Source organism: Hetaerina americana, unplaced genomic scaffold, assembly GCF_022747635.1.
Source record: "Hetaerina americana unplaced genomic scaffold, ioHetAmer1.1.p SCAF_9, whole genome shotgun sequence".
In the NCBI taxonomy this organism is placed as follows: Eukaryota; Metazoa; Arthropoda; class Insecta; order Odonata; family Calopterygidae; genus Hetaerina; species Hetaerina americana.
The window spans coordinates 53,833,455-53,858,098 of NW_027287538.1; the positions used below are offsets into that span (position 1 = coordinate 53,833,455).

Consider the following 24,644-nt stretch of genomic DNA (forward strand, 5'->3'; position numbering starts at 1 on the left):
AAATGCTAGGATTTGCCATGTGTGTCATGTGTGTGTTAAGTATTGCAGTTGACTGTTGATTATGATGTAATTAATACAGGAGTGTAGGGTTTGGTAAAATTTTGGCCATCCTAAAGTATCCTAAAGTATATTGGGTATTTTAAAAGTATTTCTTTATATTTCATGGATTTTACAAGCGTAGAAATTGCATTTTCAAAAGGTCTAGTGTTACCATATTTTTTCTTTTACATAAAAAATTGTTTCTATTCAATTTTATATTCATATTGAATGTGAAATAATAAGTCCACTGTGCACAAATGTGCATATTAAATGAGTAACTTTCACTAAAAAATGTGATAATATTTTAGCTTTAATGACCAACAGAAAAAATTTGTACGCATTCATGATGGGATTCTTGCATTTTAATTTGGTTTTTTTAAATGGAATTTTCATCTTTAGTAAAGGTTCAATTTCACAATTACAGGTGTGTTTGACCCTTACTGCCAAACGAATGGCTTCCAAGAACTGTTTGGTGAAGAATTTGGAAGCTGTGGAAACTCTAGGCTCCACTTCCACAATCTGCTCTGATAAAACTGGAACACTGACGCAGAACAGGATGACTGTAGCCCACATGTGGTTTGACAATCAGATCATTGAAGCTGATACCACTGAAGATCAGTCTGGTGAGTTGTTTCAGTTCTCTTTCTTCAGTAGGGTTCAATGTATTCACTTTTGAGTGTCTCAGGGATAGCTTTTCTATTCCCAAATTGCTTTGCCATGCCCAAAATTAGAATTGATTTGTTAGTGAAAAGTTCTTGCAAAATAGCTAATTGAATATGTACAATAGCAGAGCAAACATATTTTGGTGATCTGTTTTGAGTTCATTTTTTAAACTAGGGATTTTCCTATACTTTTTATAACATTATAGTGATAAAAGGGTTAATTTCATGCTTCAAGCACATGTCATACATGTGATAACTTGACATAATCGATGTTAATGTCAAAATTCAGCTTCTTTCTCAACCCTAAATAATGGGCACCTCTAAGAAGGTTAAAAAACAAAAGATACGGGCTTAAAATCCTTGTAATTTGCACGTACAGAGTCATCAAATTGTAATGAATGGTGCAGAACTTGCAACTTGTCGACATTACTTAGTAAGAGAATTTGAAAGTTTTTATTCCATAGGACTGTTTCCACAGGCTTGTAAATGAATTTGTAGCTTTGAAAAACATGCCCCAGGATTCTGTCTTTTCTGCCAGTATTTTACATGATAGTTGTTAGGAGAATCTATGGGAAACCATTTATCATGATTTATTATGCATTTTTATGGTTTTGTTACCTGTATTGTTTATTGTAATATTTAATAATAAAAAAAATTAGCTGTTGATCACAGTGAGTATAGATATCAAGAATGTGTTGTGACAATGAAAGAATATGACAATTTTAAGATTTTTTTTGTAAAAATGTTGAAATGAGTATTGTATTCTTCAGTCGAATTTATGATATTCACTGTAATTTGCCTCTGTAATTTTACTTATAATATTGGCTATGGTATTCTGTGGGCTTCATTTTTAAACTGTGAAGAATCCAGATCTGAAGACACACTCGTAGATGATCATGAAGTTGATGCAAGAAATAGAGCAGAGATCGTATTTCACCTGGGGAGGATCAACATTGCTTTTTATTACTTGTTTTTGAATTGTAAGAGGAATTTGAGAATGATAAAAATGGCTCAAAATGTTTTGAAGAGAATTATGCATCAGGGTTATTAAAGCTTGCTTGTTCATTGTCTTATAGAGGTGCCAAAAATTGTTACCCCAATGATGTAGAATATAGTGAACTAGCTGGATAAAGGTGAAGGAAAATGGTAACTTTTGGTCGGAATGCTAGTGTAGTTTTGTAGTTTTACACTAGGGACTCTAGGGAATGCAAGGGATCTACCTATTAATGATTATTTATGTATTTAAAGTCTTCCAGTAAGTAATCAAATTACTTCAAATAATCAATGGGAAATTCTTTTCCTTCTTGTGAATACTGACCCAGAACTATTTATGTGGCACAAATGACCTTATCCAACTTTTCCAATCTACTCTCAGCGATAAAGTTAACAGGAAATTTGAGTTCCAAGTTAGCAAACAGAACTCCTCAATGGAGACTAGAGAATTGTTTTGATTAAGATATTGCATTGGCTTCTCTAGGTCAACATCAACTAGTTACACTGTTTTTTGTATTGATTGCTCATGCACACTTTACTGTTACAGGAGTCCAGTATGACAGGACAAGCCCAGGTTTCAAGGCATTAGCTCGTATTGCTACCCTCTGCAATCGTGCTGAATTCAAGGGAGGCCAGGATGGTGTACCAATTCTTAAAAAGTGAGTTTCTCTTTAATTACTTTGTCATCATATCTTTCATACCTGTGTACCACTTTGGATAAGTTTATTGCTTTTTTTGTGCTTTTCATTTATGAAGCAGTGAATTTTTCATTATTTATTCACCCATATATGGCTGTGTGTGGAAGTAGCCATGATTTTCATTGAAATTGTAGCATTTAAAATGTGATGAAGTGTAGAATTCTGCATGTCCCCTTCAGAGACCCTGTTGATGTTAAAATTTCATCTGCAATGCCAGCTGAAGGAACCTGTGTCAACTGGCTTAATTTGATTCAAACCCAATGATAGTAATTTAATGTAATTTTATTTGAAATTCTTTTCTGTAAATGTAAATTTTAATTCTAAATTCATTTGAATGTAATTCCCTTTATTTACTATTTGTGTATTGTGTAATGGACCATACACATGCATGCATTTCTATTTCCTTAAAGCCTTCTTTTAAATGAGAAGACAAAAAAATTCTCTGAAAACTAAATTGGTAATTAGGTAATGAAGAAAAGTAGTATTCTGTGAAATAAAATTATTTTGGAATGTATTCTGAATATATCACTCTTTGAATACAGATAAAGAAAATTTTTGTCTTTAGCAGAAATCTGGATTCTAAATTTTCATGACTTCATCCCCAGGGTAGCCTGAAAATCAGCCGGAAACTTGTTAAAATTGCCGTAATCTTTTTGTAAATAATATGCAATATGCATGAATTTTTCTCATTTGTCTCGAGAGAATTGCGATTGTTATATGCAGAGTCAGAATCCCCACAAGCCTGTGCCGTTCCAGAGGTCACGGGTTCAATTCCCATGCAGATGGCTTTTAATCCACCTAGTGTGTTTGTAATTTTGAAGTAAGTCTGGGCAGGTCCAGTGCGTGTGTCTTATTTGTTCATATTTTGCTTTCAGGGAAGTTAATGGAGATGCTTCAGAGGCTGCTCTTCTGAAATGTATGGAATTGGCTCTTGGAGATGTAATGAATATCCGAAAGCGAAACAAGAAGGTGTGTGAGATTCCATTCAACTCCACCAATAAATACCAGGTGTCCATTCATGAGACCGAAGAAACAAATGACCCACGCCACTTGCTTGTGATGAAAGGTGCCCCAGAGCGTATCCTGGATAGGTGCTCCACCATATTCATAAATGGAAAGGAAAAGGTTCTCGATGAGGAAATGAAAGAGGCTTTCAATAATGCTTACTTGGAGCTTGGCGGTCTTGGAGAGAGAGTTTTGGGTAAGATCGGGAGCATTTCTTGTTGATATTTATTGGATTAATGACTTGTAACTTCAGAATTGTACATTATTGGCATCTCCCACTTAAAGTTACATGCTTTTGGGGTTATTGTTGCTTAAAATTATTCATGCAATATTATTCATGTCATTAAAGGAATCTTTTAAAAAGATATTTGAAGCAATGACAATGGATTGATAAATGTCCATTCTATTTTCCATTAAAAGGTGCTGTGTGGTGCATATTTCAGAGACATAAGGTTGACTGAAGTAAAAAAATGATAATTTTTGCCAATCCCTTCATTTTTATGGGTCATGTTTTTCATGCTCACAATAAAGCTGGAATTGAACAATTTTGAATGAGTTTGAACCTTAGTGGTTTTCCTTGTTATGCTCAACACATCTTATTCCTGACAAGTTACGAATCATCTGGAAAGTCCAGTTGCCAATTTAGCAGGGATTTAGTGTTATAAATGATTTAACCTTTTGGTCCATGGCAAGGGTGGACAATTTAACCAACCACATCATTATTTGTTACTATTAATAGGATCACTATTAATTTGTTTAACCATGAAAATAATACAGCTAATTATGAGAACTTTATTTCTTTCTTGGAACAGGTTTCTGTGACTTCATGTTGCCATCTGACAAGTTCCCCCTGGGCTTCACCTTCGACTGTGATGATCCTAACTTCCCCATCTCAAATCTCAGATTTGTTGGCCTCATGTCTATGATTGATCCCCCTCGAGCTGCTGTGCCAGATGCTGTTGCCAAGTGCCGTTCTGCTGGTATCAAGGTCATCATGGTTACTGGTGATCACCCTATCACTGCCAAGGCTATTGCCAAGTCTGTAGGAATTATTTCTGAAGGTAAGTTTGATTATAATGCTTGATTTCGTCTGTTTTTCTTTAATGATTAGTATGAAAGAGGAGATTGCAGTGTAGATGCATGCCCAGGTTTCACATATAACTGTGGTACTACCTCATTAGCCTTCTACCTGTCTCCCAAATCTTCTTGAGATTGAAGTATCACATTAGGAATAAAGTGAGCTCATGTGTTGTATTTACTCCTGATTGCTATTTCTTTTATAGGAAATGAAACTGTTGAAGATATTGCCCAGCGTTTGAACATCCCAGTTTCTGAAGTTAATCCCCGAGAAGCTAAGGCAGCCGTTGTTCACGGATCTGAGTTGAGGGAATTGTCCTCTGATCAATTGGATGAAATTTTAAGGTAAATTGATTGCATCCACGATGAATCTCATCAATTGGTAGTCAATAGTGGCATAGATTTTTGGTCCTAAAAGGTTTTCACAGAGATGCTTTGGATATGAAGTTTCTCTGAAGTTACTTTTAGTGTGAATTCATGTTATAATTTCTCCCATAAATTCCCCTCTCATTTCTAATTATTTAAAGGGAAAGAGATAATGTCCAATTCTGGAAAAAAAACATGTTTTTAATGCAGTTACTTCATTATCTTATGAAAGCCCCTTAATTTCATGAATGCTTTGCTTGTGTGCATTGTTTCTACATAGATATCATGTTTCATAATTTCAGGATAGTCCTTCATGAATGATAAATGGTCCTTAATATAAAAGTGGCATGTTAGAAGTTCATTGCAGAGTTTTATTCTAGATCCCCAAAATTTGATTATTTCATGAAATCACAGAATAAATTTAATTATTCAGATCTACTTAAATGAAGAAGCTTCATTTTCGTCTCCTGAATCATAGGGTGAAGTTGATTCACACATCAGCGTATCGGAGATTGGAAAAGTTTAAACTCACTCAATTTCATAAATATAGTTAATTGATTTCACTCTTGTTATTCACTCCTTGCGATTGGAAATCCCTTTTCTCCAATGATTCTATCAAAGCCTAACTGGAGTACGAAAAGGTTTGCCTAAATTTTTTAAAAGTGTTATGTTCATCGCAGGTGTCCTGGAGGAAGAAATTGGCTCTGAAACCCATTCTTTCATTTCACAGGCATCATACAGAAATTGTGTTTGCCAGGACCTCACCTCAGCAGAAACTCATCATTGTTGAAGGGTGTCAGCGAATGGGAGCAATTGTGGCTGTGACAGGTGACGGTGTGAATGACTCTCCCGCTCTGAAAAAAGCTGACATTGGTAAGCCTCAGTATTTTCGTAAATAATATAACAAGTAATCTTAAGTTAGAATCTTTCTAGATACACAATATTTGACTGGCAAAAAATTTACTAATAATGATATGGCAAAATGGCATTTGGAGGGGAAATTTTGATGCTGATATTGTATTTTTGTAATATTTTTGATTCAAATTACATACAGCATTGAAATTGTTTCAATAATGAAATGTTCCCTTTTGCTTCACAAGTATTCAATGCTAGCCTGTACGTATTCTTACAGGAATATAATGTTTGTTCCCTTTTTTTCGATCGGTGAGGAGGGCTGGTTTTGCCAGATAAGTCCGTAATAGTGTGAAATTTCCACATTTAGGGCTGGGGAACATGATCTTTTTCCTTTGCCGCCATGTAGGTGTAGTAAATTATAGTAAAATTTAAGGTGCTCTTCTTCTGGGTTTCTGTACATAAGTTATCATTCTTGACATTACTTTCTTGTCACCTGTCCCGGAGGCATCTTCAGGTCAAAGTGAAATCCAATGTGGGTTGGCCACTGTAAATAGGAGTGGCTTTCCATACATGGAGCTCTCTCTGATTGGTCATTGCTTGACAAACCCATGGTTTTTTTGTCAGAACATAAGTGTTTTCCCTACGATATAAAACCTTTGCTTGCAACATTGACTTTACTGAGGGAATTTTACTGCCAAAAATTGTTGCACCGTTGTGCCTAGGTGTTATGTAAATGATGTGTGGAAATTCATCAAGACAGAACTCACTATGCTGTAATGTTAGATCTGGGGTTCAATTTATTCAAATTTTCAAAATTAATATTTTTTTAATTGTGAAGTTCCTCTGATTTTCTTAGAATAGTCTTCCATCCTCTAAGTACCAACTATTATCCTTTCTTAAAATTTGTTAATTCGAAGGCTGTTCTTTTTTGATACCTCTCCAAAGTAACTGGCATTGTCATGGAATCTCCTCGGTGAATTCACCAATGACCATTCTTACCTTTCTTATAACATAATTACTGCCTTGTCTGTGAACAAGGTCAAGCAATAATAAGTACCCATGTCATACTACACCTTTCATTCTTCTACTTCTTTATATTTTCTTCTGCATTCACCCACTGCCTTTAGAGCATTATGTAATGTTACAATTTTAGTTAAGCCTGTCATGAAAATTGTTGACAAAAAATGAGATTTTTAAAAGTATTTTTCTTCATGCTGTGTCACAAGAACTAAAATTTCAAAGGGGAAATTTGCTCCGAGAAATATTTTATTCATAATTTTGTTAAACAATTTTAATGTGGTTCTTGCAAATAATGGTTTACTCAAGTTTTAATTTTCCTCCAGGTGAACACTTTTCCTCTGACCCCCGCTACAGCTCGAAAAGGGGTCATATTTTGCTTTATATTCACTCCCAAGATATCAGTAGTCACTTCTGTCCTGAAGGGACTTCGGCAATGTGAAAGCATTAAGCATTGAATCCATAAATTTGGTGCTGGTTATAAACTTCATTTTGGGGTTTTTGCAGGTGTTGCCATGGGTATTGCTGGTTCAGATGTATCCAAACAGGCTGCTGACATGATTCTGCTTGATGATAACTTTGCCTCCATTGTGACTGGTGTTGAGGAAGGACGACTGATCTTTGACAACCTGAAGAAGTCCATTGCCTACACCCTGACTTCCAACATTCCTGAAATCTCACCTTTCCTGCTTTTCATCTTGGCTGACGTACCTCTTCCTCTTGGCACAGTCACAATTCTTTGCATTGATTTGGGAACTGACATGGTAAGTTATGGGTATTTTAATATTGAAGTGCTGTACTTAATATTTGACTATCCATTTATTAGAATATAAAAATTAATAAAATTTTCAGGATTTATGAAACCTGTTTTTAGCAAACAGAAGTACTTTATATTCTTCATGTGCAGTAATTTGAGTTATTTATTCTAAATGATGTAAGATGTTCTGTTTCAGATTATTACTACTGAAGTGAAACTGTTTTTAATAATTAATTCCAGCCATTATAAAATACTTGCCTGAAACTTCAAAGCCCTTAAATGATTTCTTTAAATCATTGTTTCTTTAAATGCATAAACATGCCCTAAATGAATCTAGTAATCATTCCTAGGAGGCATTTTAAGAAGCTAAGACCTAATTTAAATAATTTATAACGTCTAAATAATGTATTACTGAGCCCAAACTAGTTTTCCTGGGATGTTTTAATGAATGTTAGATTCCCAGTGTCTTTTTCATTTTTTCTGTTGGATAAATGAGAAGAATTGACTAAATTCATTGGAGAAACACTGGGGTTAAATTGATTTTCATACTTGTTTTTCAAGTCAAACATTGTGAATTTCATTATAATCCCATTGAGTAGGTCTGTTGTCTCTCTCTTATCATCAGTTGCCTGCCATTTCTCTGGCATATGAGGAAGCCGAATCAGATATAATGAAGCGACGACCACGTAATCCGTGGTTAGACAAATTGGTTAATGAAAGGTAACCGGGCATGTACAAACTCATGGGTTGATGCTCTTCAATTTTCTTCTTCTTTTTTCTTTTCCCTCTATGCACCTTACTAAGTATGCAGCTACTGGCAATTCGTTAAGACATATGAAGTTCATGATTCAGTATTTTATACTCAATACTCTAATGCTTAGTATGGCTAGACAGCTGTATTCCAGTTTAACATCTCATCTCACCACAGTCAATTGAGCCAGGTGAATAGTTTGCCATTGATAAAATAATTTTCCAAATATTTTCCGTTAAAAATCTTGATTTCTTTAGTAAAATTTGCCAGTACTTCTCTTTAAGTAAAGTTCCTTTTTTTGGCAAACCATATTTCATTTGGATCCAAAGAAACTCATCCGAACAGGATGCCATTGGAGGGCAAATAAAGACAGCACCATGCATCAACCTTGACTTGTAATGTGAACATGATAAACAAATTTACCCATTTAATAATTCCACTGACTAAAATACATACATTGGAGCATTTTTATGCATGCATACATCCATGAATTTTACAGCACAATTTTACTGTATGCTTGATTGGCTTCCTCTTGTTTGATTGGTCTTTCAAAGATGATTTAGATCCCCCTAAGTGTGCCCCTGGTAAGTTTTAAACAGAGTCATTTTTTGTAATATATGCATAAGTAAATTCCCAGTGCTCCAATGCCAAGTTGTAAGCTTTTGAATTATACAATTTTTTAAATATCTTAGCTCGTGCAAGTGATTAAACATTTATTATCTTTTAACTTTTGATACCAAGTAGCATGCTAAACTTATAGTACATTTGGTCTTAGCAACAGTCTCTCTTGATTACTCAACGGTCCATGTGAAACCCTATTTATATTCCATATTTTATTTTCAGATTGTATATTATCCTTTAGCAGGAACCAAGTGCTGGAGTTAATTAAAGGAGTAATGGATTGAATTGGTATTTCCATGGTTTTTCTTAGTGTCTAATACTCAGAGAATACAGTAGAAATAAACATTTTCATTTTTGTTTTTATGTTTATAATTTGTGCTTGCCTTTAAAGGTGTCATTGCTGCAAATGCTGAGCTCATATTGGGGTTATAAAAGTTGAAAATTTAGACAAAAGTTTAGCAATAAATTAGTGTTTTTCCCATTTTAGGATGATTGTCACAGAAAGTGTGCAAAACAGTAGTTGTCATTGATCAACATGACAGTATTTTGCCTTCTTTCACTATTCATCCTAAACTGTTTTGAAGTGTTCGGTTGGGAATACTTAATTGATTCGAGATTAATTATTCTAAAATGGGTTTAATTTGGTTAGAATATGTCATTCTCAATTTGACAGAATAGTTTCAATAGCTAAATTTCCTAGAACTTTTGAATATTTGTGTTGTGGAAAAATAGTAGTCATAAAGGCATTAACCCTCAGGTGCCTGCAATTGCACTTGCCTATGAAAAAGCAGAGGCTGACATCATGAAACGACCTCCTCGAGATCCTGCTGTTGACAAATTAGTAAATCAAAGGTAGAAAAAACATTGGGGTTTGATCATGATTGATGTGTCCCTCCCCTTTGACTGAAAAACTAACTGTGGATATTGTGACATAAGAGTGCCCATATTTTTTGACCCCTAAATAAGAATCAGTAACTCTCTTGAGTGTTTAAAAAAAGTTTGGTTTTTCTGAATGGTGAATATTATTTTTGTACATTAAAAACTAAAAACGAATTTGATATAATGCTAGGATTGCATTTCTCTGAGATATGGTTTGAATAATATTTGATGTACTTTGGATTTTGTGAGCGTTTATGTTGTTGTGACCACTATACTTGTCTACCAAATCCTGACCCCCACCCATCCCCCTCCTGACTCAAAAACATCGTCATTTTTGACCTTGCACAATGCTGCTTGATTGCTTTGTATGCCCTGCAATATTTTGGTCCTGCGTATTTTAACGAGAAGATGCTAATGTAACCCTTATTTCCCTGTTCTGTCTCCTTGAGTTTTACCTCAGTTTTATTTACTTTTTGATTTCCTCGTATCACGCCATTTTTGTTAGGTCCCTGCCATTTCCCTGGCCTATGAAGAAGCTGAATCTGATATCATGAAGCGACAGCCCCGAAATCCTTTCACAGATAAACTTGTAAACGAAAGGTAACATTTTTCTCATCTGATGCTATTATTTTTTATTTTTACCTTCCTATTATTGTCAGTATGGTGTTGGTATTAAATATTTATTGTTAAGGGAGCAACGGCATACTTAGTTTTGTCTAGAATGCAGTTGCTCTGCAATTGTTAAACTTCTGCTTTCCCTTCGTCCGTACTTACCAGATAGTTATTCATTAATGTATCGATTTTTAAAAATTGGCATGTTTTTCATGTTAAGGTAAGTAGGAATCTCCGTCGCGATCTATTTAGTTGACTCATGATCCATTATGAAATGCGTTAAATCCATCAGCTTCCTTGTTTTTATTTCCAGCATGCAAAGTATTTTAATTTGTTGACATCACTTGATATTTTCATTGCACTGATATCATCTCCCTGATGGCATTATCATTGCATACTTGTGCCTCCTCCTCCCTCCCTCCGCTCTATTCAAATACATTCCCAATCTCTTTTCTTTCTCTCTCTCTATATCTATCTTCTTTCTCCTCATCTCATTCCTATTATGGTATGATGGCAGATTTACTACTAGTGCGACAGAATTTTTCTCTCTCTAGTAGTACAGTGATAATGATTTTTGAATATACTTCTCTAGGGTCTTTTAGCTAGGAGACTTCTAGTACCCGTTTCAGAGGATTTTACACTGCATGTCCTCTAACTTTACTAACTCCTGTTGACACACCCATACCCCTATATACCTATAGGTTCCTGCTATTTCTCTGGCTTATGAAGCTCCAGAGTCTGACATAATGAAACGGCGCCCTCGCGACCCGTACAGAGATAATCTAGTGAATCGCAGGTGGGTTTGTCTTGAAGCCTCTTTTTGACGGCAAGGGGCAAAGGAATGGAATTGTTTGGAATGGACATTTAGGTCTAGATTGGCTGTTCTGTGTGTTGACAGTTGGCTGTAGTGTGTGTGTTTTTGATCCTCAAATAAATCGACCAAAAACAAGCCTAGCCTCTTCAGTGTGCTTTAACAAGTATCAAGGTGTGTTTTAGCTAGCTAGAAGTGCATGCTGGTGATTTTTTTAAAGGCTGAATTCATCGTTGTGTGTTAGTTTGGTGTCGTCAGTGTTAGCTAATGGTTAGTTCTATCCCAATTCCAACCTAGCAGAAGTTTATTTTTTGCAGGAAGATTTGTGTGTGAACGTCTCCCATTTTTTGTGTTAACACTTTTATCAACTTTATTCTTTTATTATCTTTTTTCAAAATGTGCTTTTCAATATTGTGTGATTTCACTTGTACATTTTGCACTTGGGTGATGAGGAAGCGTTTGATGAATCTTCCTTCAAAGAGTTAGTCTAAAAGAAGAAAAAAAACTTTCACTTGAAGGATTATGCCCTCAGTCATAGTATTGCTTCCAACACTTGAGCTAACTTACTAATGAACGCATGTTGTTTATTTTATTGGTAGTGAATTAACACTTTTGTTTTTTAAAATGCAATAATTTTAACTTTTTGATTATTAAATGCCTAGTGTGGTGCACCGTGTTAGATGTATAGATTATTTTAGATGTGTTTACCACTGATACTTAAAAAATATGGCCTTTAATTGAGAAGTGGCTTCTGGGAGCAATACTAAATTCTGGTTGATGTTGGCACTTAAAATTCACAAAAATCAATCCTGTACATAGGGCATATTTGTTCTTGTGTTAAGCCTATAGTAAATTATTTAGATGCTAAATATTGAGCTCAAAGTGCAAAGGACATTAATACTAAACAAATTTTTGTGGAGTGTCAAATTATTGTAATATCTAATGTAAGACTTCTCAAGGCTTTAGCTCTGAAGAGTCTATGAATATGTAAGTATTAACTTTCTATTTGATTCCTCATACTAACAGTTGGTTTGGTATGTAATACTTATTAGCTTGCTTGTAGTAATTCTTGTTACATAAATTTTAAACTCACAAATTTTAAGTAAAAAAATCATCATATAAACATAATGAAAACATAATCATGAAATTTACAGTCGTCATGGATACATCATTTAGAACAGTTTAAATCAGCATAAGTAGCTTGCTTGGTCACTTTTCATTCAATTTTCTTTACCTACAATGATGATCATTAAGGCTAACACTGCTTTTCAACTTTTCTACAAAGGCTAATTTCCATGGCCTATGGGCAAATTGGAATGATCCAAGCAGCTGCCGGCTTCTTTGTATACTTCGTAATCATGGCAGAGAATGGTTTCTTGCCCATGAAACTCCTTGGAATTCGAAAGCAATGGGATTCCAAGGCTGTTAATGATCTGACTGACTCCTATGGCCAAGAATGGGTATGTAAAATAATTTTGATTTAAGTAAATTAGATCTTAATTCATTATAAATTCTAAAATTCTCAAACATGACCATGAGGAAGTGGTAAACATGGTTATGACAGGTGTTGTGATTAAAGGGAGGAAATATCATTTGGATTGTTAGTTTTTTTTAAGATTAAAACATCAAGTTATGTCACCACAATTCATGAGACCAGTGAAATAATGACTCAACATTAATATGATTGAATTTTAACCTTAACAAATAAAATGGGGATGTGCAGTGTACCCCATTTTAGTCTTTGGTCCTCATCCTTTTTAATGCAACAATTTCAGAGTGTAAAAATCATTCGCCTTGACTGGGATCCCAGTCAAGGCGAATGATTTTTACACTCTGAAATTGTTGCATTGAAATGCACATTAGCGGATGACTCCGTTAAAAGTTACTGTTGCGGCATCTCCCGCAGTTTCTTTGGAATTTCTCATCCTTTTTTTATTTTCAATGATCAGAATAAGTATGTGCTTGCATGTTTGGTGTGTATAAATATCGCTTGAGTTAGAGATGACATTGTTCATGATTTTGAATTTACTTCCAGACTTATCGGGACAGGAAGACCCTCGAGTACACCTGCCACACAGCCTTCTTTGCCTCCATTGTTATTGTACAGTGGGCTGACTTAATTATCTGCAAAACCCGACGAAACTCAATTGTTCATCAGGGAATGAAGTATGTTATAAATTATTTCTTGCCCAAGTGAATAGTTTGAGTGATAATTATTAGACTGGATTTTAATTAACTTTGGTTTTTCATCTAGGAACTGGGTGTTGAATTTTGGACTGTTGTTTGAAACTGCATTGGCTGCTTTCCTCTCATACACTCCTGGAATGGACAAAGGATTGAGAATGTTCCCATTGAAGTGAGTATCACAAATGTATCTGGTGTAATGTTAGTTTATGAGATGCTTGTCTTTTTAAATACCAATGTAAGATGTATCAAGAAGAGCTATTTTTAGGAGGGATAACTAAGCTGTCCCTTAATGAAACTTTATGTTCACATTAGGGAAATGTAATTTTGGATGAGTGTCTTGGTGATATGACTGTTAGTGTGAAAACACAAAGTATTTTTATTTCAACCATTGATACAATTGGAATTGAAAACATAGTGAGCATAGTGAAGGTGTTGTCTATTTAGTTTCTAAAATATTGCATAAAATTTTTAACTATATCTGACTGAATGGCATCACAAAATATCAAATTAAAAACAATTTATTAATGAGTTGAAATATATCTATGTTGTTACAAGATTCCTTATATTCCAATATTGGCGGGGGATTTCTGCTAGCTAGCTTTAAAGTGCAAAGAATGAGAAAATTAAAAAGTATTAAGTACTTCTTCTATAATAAAGGCTTCTTATATAATAAAGGAAAGTAAAGGGAAAATGTCTATTAATTTTATCAAAATGAAATTAAGAAAATGGCCCACTTGATACAATCGTAATAATGCCGTTATTACTTCCAATTATTATAAAACTGTAAGGAAGTAAAAAATACTTTTAATATCTACTATCTTTATGGGTTTTTTGTTATACTGTAGTGGATATTACACCATTTTACAAAATTTTTAGTGGGCAGAACCTACAACCTAGTATACACATGTCTTAAGTTGAAGCTTGTAGTAAATTGTTTTCATTGTGGTTTCGGTTCTTATCTGTAGAACTGGTTGATCCAAGAAACAAAGACACAATAACCCATTTTTATTATGTCAGGGATGTCTATTTAGGGAAGTCATGATGCAATCTGCTAAATAATTTTGCATTATGAATAATTAAATTTGGGGGCGGGGGATTGAAATGGTTGAACAATAACAATATCACACTTAACAGCAGTACAGCACATTCATAATCTCTAGTGATCTTAGCATATAACTACTAATTCAAGTAAACTACTTGTTCATAATGCTAGGTACAGTTTACATTACTTTCAAAATACATTATTAATTAAATTAAATTATAACAGTATGGAATTAAGAAAAGTATACATTTTTGTTGGGGTCCAATATTTTTTGGAGGGGAGATAGAAAAATAAGAATTGGTTCAATTTGATTTTGGGTTTTAATCTTAGTTGGTGGGGGCGGACGGACATATCTGGCTATAAAATAGTTTAGAAAATATCACCTCCGATTAATATTGTAACATTTAATTTGACATATATTATGCAGTGTATATTTTAATGTGTAATACATGTTGCTTGTTTTTAGTCGATGTCAACACTCTATGTGCTGTGGAAACTTTCATTATTGCTCAGCAGAATATAAAAATTCCAGGTATATTATTCCTCAGGGACAATTTGTGTTCACATCATCTCAGTCAGTACTCAGGATCACTTGATTTGAATAATTTGGAGACAAAATAGCTACTGGCTACATTTGTGGTGTTGACATTGACTTGGCAATTCTCTGGTATGCATGTATATTGCTGTTTTCTCTCTTTATATTCTGGGAAAGCTATTTGATGATAATGGCTTGCGGCTAGGAAGTTTGGGTAGTGAGGAAACCTCTGTAGGAAATAAAAATCTGTGGGACAGTTGAACTAGATAATAATCACAAACTAGTCTTCAATTAAGATGTTTGATTGCTGAGGGTACAGCTCAAATAGTACAAAGTCAGTTGACTAGAAATATTCAGAGCAAGGGAGTCAGTTTCTTCACTCGTGCTACTTTTATAATTTTCCAGAAAGATTTCGGTCCCAGAAAGTTGTGCAAACTGTGTTAGCTGATGTTATTCTTAAGCTTTAGCCCGATTCAAACCTGACTCTCCAGTCTACCATCTTTCTCTCTTATTGGTTCTCTCTCTGTAATATTAGTAATTGCTTTTGCCTGTCAAAGAAACACGTGCTGAATGAAGAGTTGGAAGGTTGACGGGGGGGGGGGGGGGGTGAGGGAGTGGGTGAGGTGATAACTTTCATCCGCTCAGCAATCAATCAGAAATGCTGGGCATAGTTTTTTTTTGTTTCTTTGTATCCCATCAGAAAGTTTCAGCAGGGCTATTGACATACAATCTCTTTCCATGCCACACAGTTCTGAATTAAGACCGCCTAGTGTAGGCGGGAGGGTATTTAGATGGGAAAAAGTTCATTCTTTCAGCAGTGGGCCTTTGAGACTCAGCATTACAGCATTGGTGGTTCGGGATGAACTTATGACTAAAATGGTGTATACTTTCAGGTTTGCCTGGTGGCTCCCAGCTCTGCCTTTCTCCCTTGCCATCTTCATCTATGATGAGAGCCGCCGCTTCTACCTCCGTCGGAACCCTGGTGGTTGGCTGGAGCAGGAGACATACTACTAAAGGGCCACAGCAGCAGCAGCAGGAGGAGGAGAGAGAGAGGCCCGGGAGGGGACGGAGGGGGGGAGGGAGGAAGGGTTGAGTGAGGTGTGGCCCACGGGAGAGCAATGGGCCGGGGAACATGCCTGCCTGCCGCCGCCTTGCCGAAGTCTCAGCATCTCTGTGGCGGTTGTGATTTTGCTTCATCGGTCCCCCCCACCCACTCGCCCTCGCTGGCAGCAAAGTCCACCCTCTTCCCCCCAAATCTCACACACACACTCAAACACAATAGTGATGTTCGGTGTTGAAAAAAATCACAAAAAATCTAAAATTTTTTTAACTCCCCTCCCACCAAGTCCTCAGAATAGCATAAGCTCCTCAAGTACCCATAAGTTTTGGACTCGTCTCTACTTGTCCCAAGATCACCCTTTCCACCCCTCTCACCTCACCTAGGTACCCTCACCAGACCCTTGCCCAAAGAAATGTCCACCATTCCTTTGAGCCTTGCACCACTGTGCTGGTGTTGTTTTTTTTGTTCCCACATGGTGACAAGCCGAGTTTTCCCTCCCCAATCCTCCTCCCACCCTCTCCCTCCACACATCGCACCCCCACCCACCTCACCCTTTTCCTCTCCCATCTCTCAGAACATCATCAAAACCAAACGCTTTGCTGGAGCCACGTTTTAGTAGGCAACCACTAGGGACTACTATGGACGAATGGACCGACAATGGGCAAGCTGGCAAACGGCCAGGCGAGACTGGGGCTTGGGATGGCCAACAATCCACCTGTGGTCCACTGAACTGGGCCACCACGTAGTGGCATCCAGGAAGGGACTCGGGAGTATGGCACCAGCTTCGGGTGGCTGTGGAGTAGTCACCATTGTGGGGCCAGTGTGTGTTGAAGGTGCATTAGAATGGGGTAGAGAGAGGTGCTAGTGCAACCAAATGCTAAGTGGTTTTATCTCACCCGTGCAGCATAAATGCTAGACTGTTTCATCATCATGTATTTTATGAGGAAGAGTTTTGGTTAAATCTGCAAGATGTATATGATAATGCTGTTATATCTATACTTTAAACTTGTTTTTAGTTTGTTTAGATCAGGGTTATAACACTGTTATTGAGGTGTTGAGGTTTTATCGCATGTGCAGTCCAGGGTTCAGATGAGCATTTTTCCTAGCGACTGTGTCAGTAGGGGCCTTGATGGTTTCTCAGTAGTTTAGCCAGCAATCCAAATTTGTTTCCTCTGGATCGTCGGGCATGTTTTCAGAGTACAGTAGTCGTTATCAAGTACACAAAAAATGGATCTGAAGGTGTGCTTCCGTTTAGGAACAGAAATTTGGACTGAAAGAAATCTTCTGAACAAGTTGAGTTGATGAAGAAATTATATATATTAAGAAGAAATAAATATCTATACATGAAAATATAATACACATACACATGTTCATATATTAGAGTTGTACCTTGGAAGTTTAACAAAAAGAAGTCACAGGTGTAATGATTCAATGTACTGCCTCGTACAAAGTTAAAAGCCTCAAAATCTGGCAAAGTCCAAAAAATACAAAAAGTGCTGTAGTGTGCATTATGGCAAGAGTAGCCTGAGATTATACCTTCTTCCCTGGGCCCTCTTTGCCTCTGAAGGCAGTCTATTCTCCTTGCTCAAAGAATAGTCGTGGCACAGCATACAAACGTGGCTCACCCCTGCTTGTGCTACTCTTGACAGCAGCAGTCTCCCCATTCTCCCTTCTGCTCTTAATCAACGTGACCAGCATAAAGATATTTTTAGTTGAGTCAAAAAATTTGAGTCACTGACTAGTCTACATTTGTGCAGGAATGACATAGTCTAAAAAAAATGTTAAATTCTCTGAATCTATGTCCTTCTAGGTTTATTTGCAATTTCAACTTAGGACTTCCACTCCAGGTTATGGATATTTGAATGTCACTTGGTGTGAAGATTGCAGTAACAGGGTCTGAGAAAGCCCTTTTCTCAATCCTATAACATCTGTATTGGCTCAGTTGAATCATGAGTGTTCACATGTCTGTTCCAGAAACACTGCAGTGGGAGCCTGAAGTCGTCATTTAATCTTGTAGCCTGCATTTTCATGTATCCCATTTCTCTCAGAACATTTACAGGTAATGTGGGATGGGGAATGCGAGGCCAATGCCTTGGTCGAATTGCCTAACTCTTGAGTTAACAATTCGCCTTTTAAAAACACCTTTCATTCTTTGGAGCCCTGAGATTCCAACTTACTCTTGCTGCCTGCCAGGTTTTACTGTGCAGTGTTTAAAACTCGGAAAAAGTACATTTTTTTCTCAAATTGTGTGTATGCATCCCTTCCTTTGGAAAAGCTACAGTGCATCGCGTTGGCATTTTTAAAGGGGGTTAATAAGTTATCTTATGTGTTAAAACCAGGTCACCCCTAATTCGATTAGGGGAGATTTGTCATACTGCCCATCATCATGTACAAGGCTTGAGGGGATGTGGCTCGTGGGGAGTTCCACTGCCGTTAGTCATTTATTTCAAATACGGGCCTCCCTCAGCCATCGCTTTTGAACTTAAAAAGTATCAATCATGTCACATCTAAGCCACTCCACTCTCATCACCCCTTTGTTATTTCGGCAAAGAATTCTCACTTTTTTTTAAGTTAACGTGACTTGATTTACATGTTTTGCAGTGGGCATCTCAGGTACATCATCCATCAGCTGCATTTTTCAAAGTTTGACTTAAATGTTATTGATTTATTTTGTGGATGGGGATCTAAATTATATTTATATAGTGTGAGTTGTATTTTAATAATTGACATGATTCCACCTTGGTTGTGGCCCATTAGTCACCATTTTACCAACTCTGCCCCATTCAGCTGCTATATGAGACAAAGAGAGAAGAGAATTAGAGGCAGATTCTTGCAATCCTCCTCTGATAACTTCCCAGCATTCTTGGCCGCACCTGCTTGCTGTCATCCGAAGAGAATCACGGACGTCCTACCTGGCTTAGTAGTCTTTGATGACATTCCGAAGTTCAGTAAAGTTGCCTTATTCAAAGGTGTTTTTTCAGTAGTGAAATGAGTCTTCATGCACACATGAATATCAGACATTCATTGAAAAATTTCAGTGTTTAAGCTTTCATTGATTATCCCATTGATTTTACTGTCCTCACTTTTTATTATCCATCCTTTTTGCTTTGGTGTGGACTGGTCCCTGTCCATCACATTTGAAGTTGTTGCAAGCAGTATCATCTTGTTCAATGCTATTTCCTTACAGAAGACTGTAAACCGCCTAGGCTTTTCTTTTGATTCTCCTGTAGGGCTTTTAGAATCCGGCTCGAAATTTAAGAAAGTAGAGTAACGGTCCAAAGTCTGGTGTAAGGATTGAATTTTAAGATTAGAAATACCCAAGCTTAAAAAAAACTGGATACGTAGATTTTAGGTGTAAAAAAAATTAGGTTAGTCTAACCGTGTTGTTAATGATTACATGATTATTACCCGTTTGGTCTTTGTTATCGAAGGGCCCAGGGAACTAGAAGTGGGATTGGGAGTGGGTGGGTCTGGTTGTGTCGATGGCAAAGAGGCGTGCACTGCCCTGAGGAATGATGGCCCTTGGGGGTCGGTGTACAGCAGGCATATGTTGTGTGTGCGTGAGAGAGAGAGAAAGTGAAAAATGAAATATATAAAAAATGCCCCTCGTTTTTTTCCCACAGCACCTGGCTAGATGTTTGAGTGTGTGTGTCTGAGAGTTGAAAGGAGAGAGCGAGAGAGAGAAGAGGAGCATTCGTGTGAGTGCAAGTGGAGAGTGCGAGAGAGAGCCAGGAGTATTGTGAAGCGTGGCATGGAGCCCAAGCAAAAAAATCTCTTTAAACAAAAAAAAATAAGTTACAAGAAAGTTTCCACAGAGGGAGTGGGCAAGAGCAATCAAAAAGTGTGAGGGGAATGGAGGGAGGGAGATGGGTGATTGTTTGGTTGCAGTAGTAGTTTTGGGGTTGCATGTCCATCAGTGTGTATGAGTTGCATGACGGTTCAGCAGCGCAACGTGGAAGTATATGCTGGACGATCAAGGAGAGTTGATTTCAAAGGGTGGTGGTGGTGTATGGATGGGGGCGGGAGGTGGGTGGGTGTGGGGATGCCGTGGTGATGGTGGTGGTTGAATTTTCTGTTGTCAGTGGACGGGGCATGCCTGGGGGTGCGGAAGCTTCCTCCACGCCTCGCGCCTTTTGTTGGCCCTCTCTGCACAAAAATGCTGATTGTGGCCAGCCCACTCATCCCACCCTCTTCACCCTCCTCACCCCCGCCCTTCCCACCCCATTCCCACCCTCTCCCCCCACTGACCATCCCACGAATGAATGCCCTCGATTATTGCACTGCTCGTCCCTCTTGGGGGCCAACGGCTGGGCTCGTTTTGGAAGAGTGAGAACAGTTGTGGTCTTTTTCCAAGTGCCAGCTTAAAAGGGGAGTGGTTGGAAAGTTGTTTTTTAACACCTTGATTGTATATATTTTAAATATGAACTCTTTCAATAACTGATTTTTAACTTGTGTTTGGGTTAGAACTTTCCACCTCCTTCTTGTATTGGCTAGAGAGCAAGCTGTAAAAAAGTGTCTAAAGTTTGGGTGTTAATAATAAACAAAGTTCTTAAACATATAAATCTTGAATATTCATTGTTAGAAATTAGCTATCCAAATGAAGATCCAAATGGATGGTTGTCTAATACTAATGATTTGGAATGAAAGTAAGTTGTTGTGTCTTTTTATCCGTAATTGTTTTAAGTGTGTTCACTAGAAACTGTATTATTTGTGTATTTCAAGCTATAATGGGGCTGAAAATTATGGATACAAAATAGACAATAATTTGAACAATACAATTATTAAGAGTACCCAAAATATTTTTGTTAATTTGAGACAAATGACTGTTGCATGTTTTCTCTGTTGATTTCTATGTTTTAAATGAATGAGTTGTACAATAATGAAAGAGTTAAGGTAACTAGCAGTTTCTTCTTGAAGTTTAACTATGATTGATATCTTGCTTATGATCTTGACCTGAATCAACAGAACACAATGTTGAATTGAAACTCGCAGAATAATTTAATAGTATTAGCCATCAATTCTACCTTATGCTAATTTTATTTGTTGGTGATGCTAAATGCAAACCTTGTATAGTTGTCCAATGCTGACTTTAAAAAAGTTTGCCTATAATTGTGACATAAGTTGAAATTTTGAAAGGACCATAATTATTAAAAGTCAAGAATGCGTTTTATTTTTTAATGATGACCATTAGTACAATTGATGGGGAGCTGGGTAGGTATTACTCATCAAACAAAAAGCTAGCCTTAGAGTAATGGTGCTTTAGTTGAGTTTTTTATTGCTTCATAAACCAATGTTTGTTCCTGTAGCTTGTCCATGCTCACTGAGATATTTGAGGATAGGTTATAATTGAAAATTAGGATCCTTTTGAAGTTAAAAATAGACCAAAATGGCTCAATTACTTACTGCCAATGATTATGAAAGTAAAACTCGATTACCTCTGAGAGGGAATATTTTAAAGAACCTGTTGAGTATGCTTTTAAGGTAGTATATAAATTTGTTTTAACAATTCAGTTCTACTTACAATGTAAAGACCAAATGAAAAAATAAATTTTTGCTGTCATCTAAATTTGCTGTCTATATTTCTAGCCATTAAAGTGTGCAACCTTATATGTTAAAATTCCTGGCACAATCGTATTCCCCCTTAGAATCACCATAGTCTTGTGTATGCTGCTTTTGTAATGTTAATTTGTTTAATTTCTCATTGCCAATACCATAAGGCACAAAGTAAAACCTCATGAATTGAAAGGATAAATTGTCAGTGTAATTTATTCTCATTCTTTTACGAAACTGTGAAGTTAATACTTTTTGACCTCTTTATTATATGATCAACAAAATGTACCAGTAGGTTCATTTTAAATGTGATCAAACGGAATATGGTAATACTTTCTAACTGCACAATCGGAATCAATCAATTAAATACACTTTGAACACACAAAATCATGCTCCTCGCAAGAGCAGGAAATACCTTTGTGATGATTTCCTTACACATTTTTTCCTCAGGAAGTGAAGGAAGATTACTAGTCGGGATTCTATTGACCTTGAGTTTTGATAAGGAATATTTTAAAACTCATGCTTCATGTCTTATTTTGAAAATTTATTCTAGTGTGTTATCATACCTGCCATTAAAGTTGCAGTTGAGTGTATCTGACGGAATAAAAATATCTGGTTTCAATTCACTTTTTTCTGTTGAAAACTTGTAAGTTATTGTTTGAGTGAAGGCAGTTGCTGCCATTCAATCCATGGGCTAAACATATAACGACTTATGTGTTAAGTGGGTTCCAGTGACTACCATCGCAAATACCAGGTTCCACATGGGGATCATAAATACCAGATTACGGTGATGCATTTCTGTATCTCAGGAAGTAAACCTTATAGGATGTCCAGCCATTATGGAGAGTGCCTGTGAACATAGCCATTGGGTACACCAGTATAATCGCATGAGCGTTACTCATTTTACCAAAGAAAGATATTTAAATTAAGAATACTGGAAACACTATATCAACACCCAAGTTAACCGATGATTATAGAATTATTTAATAAGGAAAAGGCTTGATATTATATTATAATATTCTTGACCTCTACCTTTTTACATTACTTAGTGATATTTGAGAGTATTGATTTCTTTCAATACCACCTCAAAAATGATCGTGTTCTTTGAGAACCCTAAAGCTATATTAGTAACATTGTTACTTTGAGATAAAATGTCACTGTCCATTGATTATTTCTGAAAAATTAAGATTTTTTGATGAAGATTCAATTAGAACCATTCCTAATTGTAACATGTGATTGGTTGTCTGCTAGGTATTATTTTGATCAGATCCCAGCATGATGATCCTGGAAGAACGCTATTAGCTCTATACAATAGCTGATCCTCTCCTTGGCTTAAAATGGGAATCTGCATTCCCATTTTAATGCCAAATGATTCAATTCCTATCATGTCAGATATAGGAGAAATGGAACGGATGTTTCTTTCATTTATATGCCCTATAAATAGGTATAAACTCCAGCTTATTACCTTCATTTTCCCATGAGTATTTTTCATCCCATACTTATCACACTAATTATCTCATGCACTGAGAGTATGACTTTGGGTGACTGGCTAACAAAAGCTTCAGTAGCCACTACTCTGATTTAATGGAATCCCTACCTATGAGCACACTTGCCCCCAACCATTCAGTATGTCTCCCCAGGCATATATATTGAGAAGAGCAGGTTATAATGGGTATCCTTATCTCACTCGCCTCAGCACTGCCCATCCTGACTCTACATCCACCACAAGAACAATATCAGTCGGCAGATTGTGATTAAATCGCATATCCTTCCAATCAAATGAATTGGATACCTTTTCAACATTTGCAAAACAATTTTTTATTATTTTACTTACTGCCATTTCTTTTACCTTCCTCCACAGCACAGCAATTTCACCCTTCCATCATAAACTTTCCATATACTTGCACTGCATCTTTCACTGTGCTTATTTCACTCTATTAGTATCTTGCCTCAGTATACGTGGTCTATGCAATAAATACACGAACTGGTGCAATTTGGTGGTCATGACGCAGACTATAGCCCTGCCTACTAGCAGCGCTAGTTGCCTGAGACCCAATGAGCCATCTGTGCTTGGCTGATCATCAAGCTGTGCGTATGGTACCAGTTGTGTTAGTTTCTGTCATCCTTGTTTTTACTGTTTGTCGAAAATGGAAATTGATGAAATTACCAAGCAACGAATCAACATCAAGTTTTTTGGTGAAGTGCGGTAAAATATATTAAGAAATTATTGATATGTTGACAGCTGTTTACGGTGATAATGCTGTGAAGAAAACATCCATTTTCAAGTGGATTAAGCATTTATAAGATGGCTAACAAGATGTTACAGATGATGCAAGGCTGGGTTGACCTTCAACCACCTGTGTTGATGACATCATTGATCATGTGCAGTCCCGTGTCCTTAATGATCGTCAAAAAATGTCCAAATGATAGCTGATGAACTGAATTTAGGAAAATAAATTGTGCACACTACTTTAACCACACATAATGGATTGATCCTTCACCTTGGCGATATACCTGCACATTCAGCATTGATTGTTCGCCAGTTTCTGGCAAAAATGCAATCATCGTCCTCCTTATTCGCCAGATCTTGCCGCCTGCAACTTTTTCATATTTGCAAAATGCAAAAATGTGATGAGGGGACATTACTGGGAAGATGTGGACATCATTCACGAGAAAACTAAAAAGCCTTACTTCAAAGGACTTCCAAGGGTGCTTTGAACAGCGGAAAAGAAGGTGGAATAAGTGCATAGCAGCGAATGGAGAGTACTTTGAAGGAAACAAAATCAATGTAGACTATATTTTGTAAAATAAAGTTTTTATGGCCTCAGTTCATGTATTTATTGGACAAACCTCTTATTCATGCATAAATATTACACATGCATGCAATTATCAAATCAAATTTTTGCATATTTATATATCTTATTTATATTTATTGCGGAGGGCTCAAATAATTTTCTAGGTAGAATGTTTCAGTCAAAGATTGTTTTTTTAAGAAATGACAATTTTTTATTTAGTTCTTTTTAGCACCAGGAATTTTACCTTCTGCCTATACACAGAATTTCCCTCGCCCTTCATTAATTTTTCCCCAGTTTTTTCTCCCTTAAGTATGTGGAACATTCCACCTAGT

General features: G+C 36.5%; 1 protein-coding gene across 10 annotated transcripts in view; it reads left to right on the forward strand.

The window, feature by feature from the left end:
- The window catches only part of Atpalpha (sodium/potassium-transporting ATPase subunit alpha), a 387,348-nt gene extending 365,815 nt beyond the window's left edge, over positions 1-21,533 (forward strand). For 6 of the 10 annotated variants that reach the window (XM_071597529.1, XM_071597526.1, XM_071597525.1 and 3 more), the window contains 12 exons: positions 464-662; positions 2,242-2,353; positions 3,268-3,593; positions 4,210-4,458; positions 4,681-4,819; positions 5,571-5,713; positions 7,220-7,476; positions 9,599-9,693; positions 12,429-12,603; positions 13,179-13,309; positions 13,398-13,499; positions 15,801-21,533. In XM_071597529.1, the coding sequence (XP_071453630.1) occupies positions 464-662; positions 2,242-2,353; positions 3,268-3,593; positions 4,210-4,458; positions 4,681-4,819; positions 5,571-5,713; positions 7,220-7,476; positions 9,599-9,693; positions 12,429-12,603; positions 13,179-13,309; positions 13,398-13,499; positions 15,801-15,921 (2,049 nt within the window). In that variant the 3' untranslated portion in view covers positions 15,922-21,533. Of the gene's footprint in view, positions 1-463; positions 663-2,241; positions 2,354-3,267; positions 3,594-4,209; positions 4,459-4,680; positions 4,820-5,570; positions 5,714-7,219; positions 7,477-8,094; positions 8,190-9,598; positions 9,694-10,225; positions 10,321-11,033; positions 11,129-12,428; positions 12,604-13,178; positions 13,310-13,397; positions 13,500-15,800 lie in introns of all 10 variants that reach the window. The other 4 variants (XM_071597530.1, XM_071597522.1, XM_071597521.1 and 1 more) reach the window with 3 other exon arrangements.
- Positions 21,534-24,644: the final 3,111 nt, after the last annotated feature.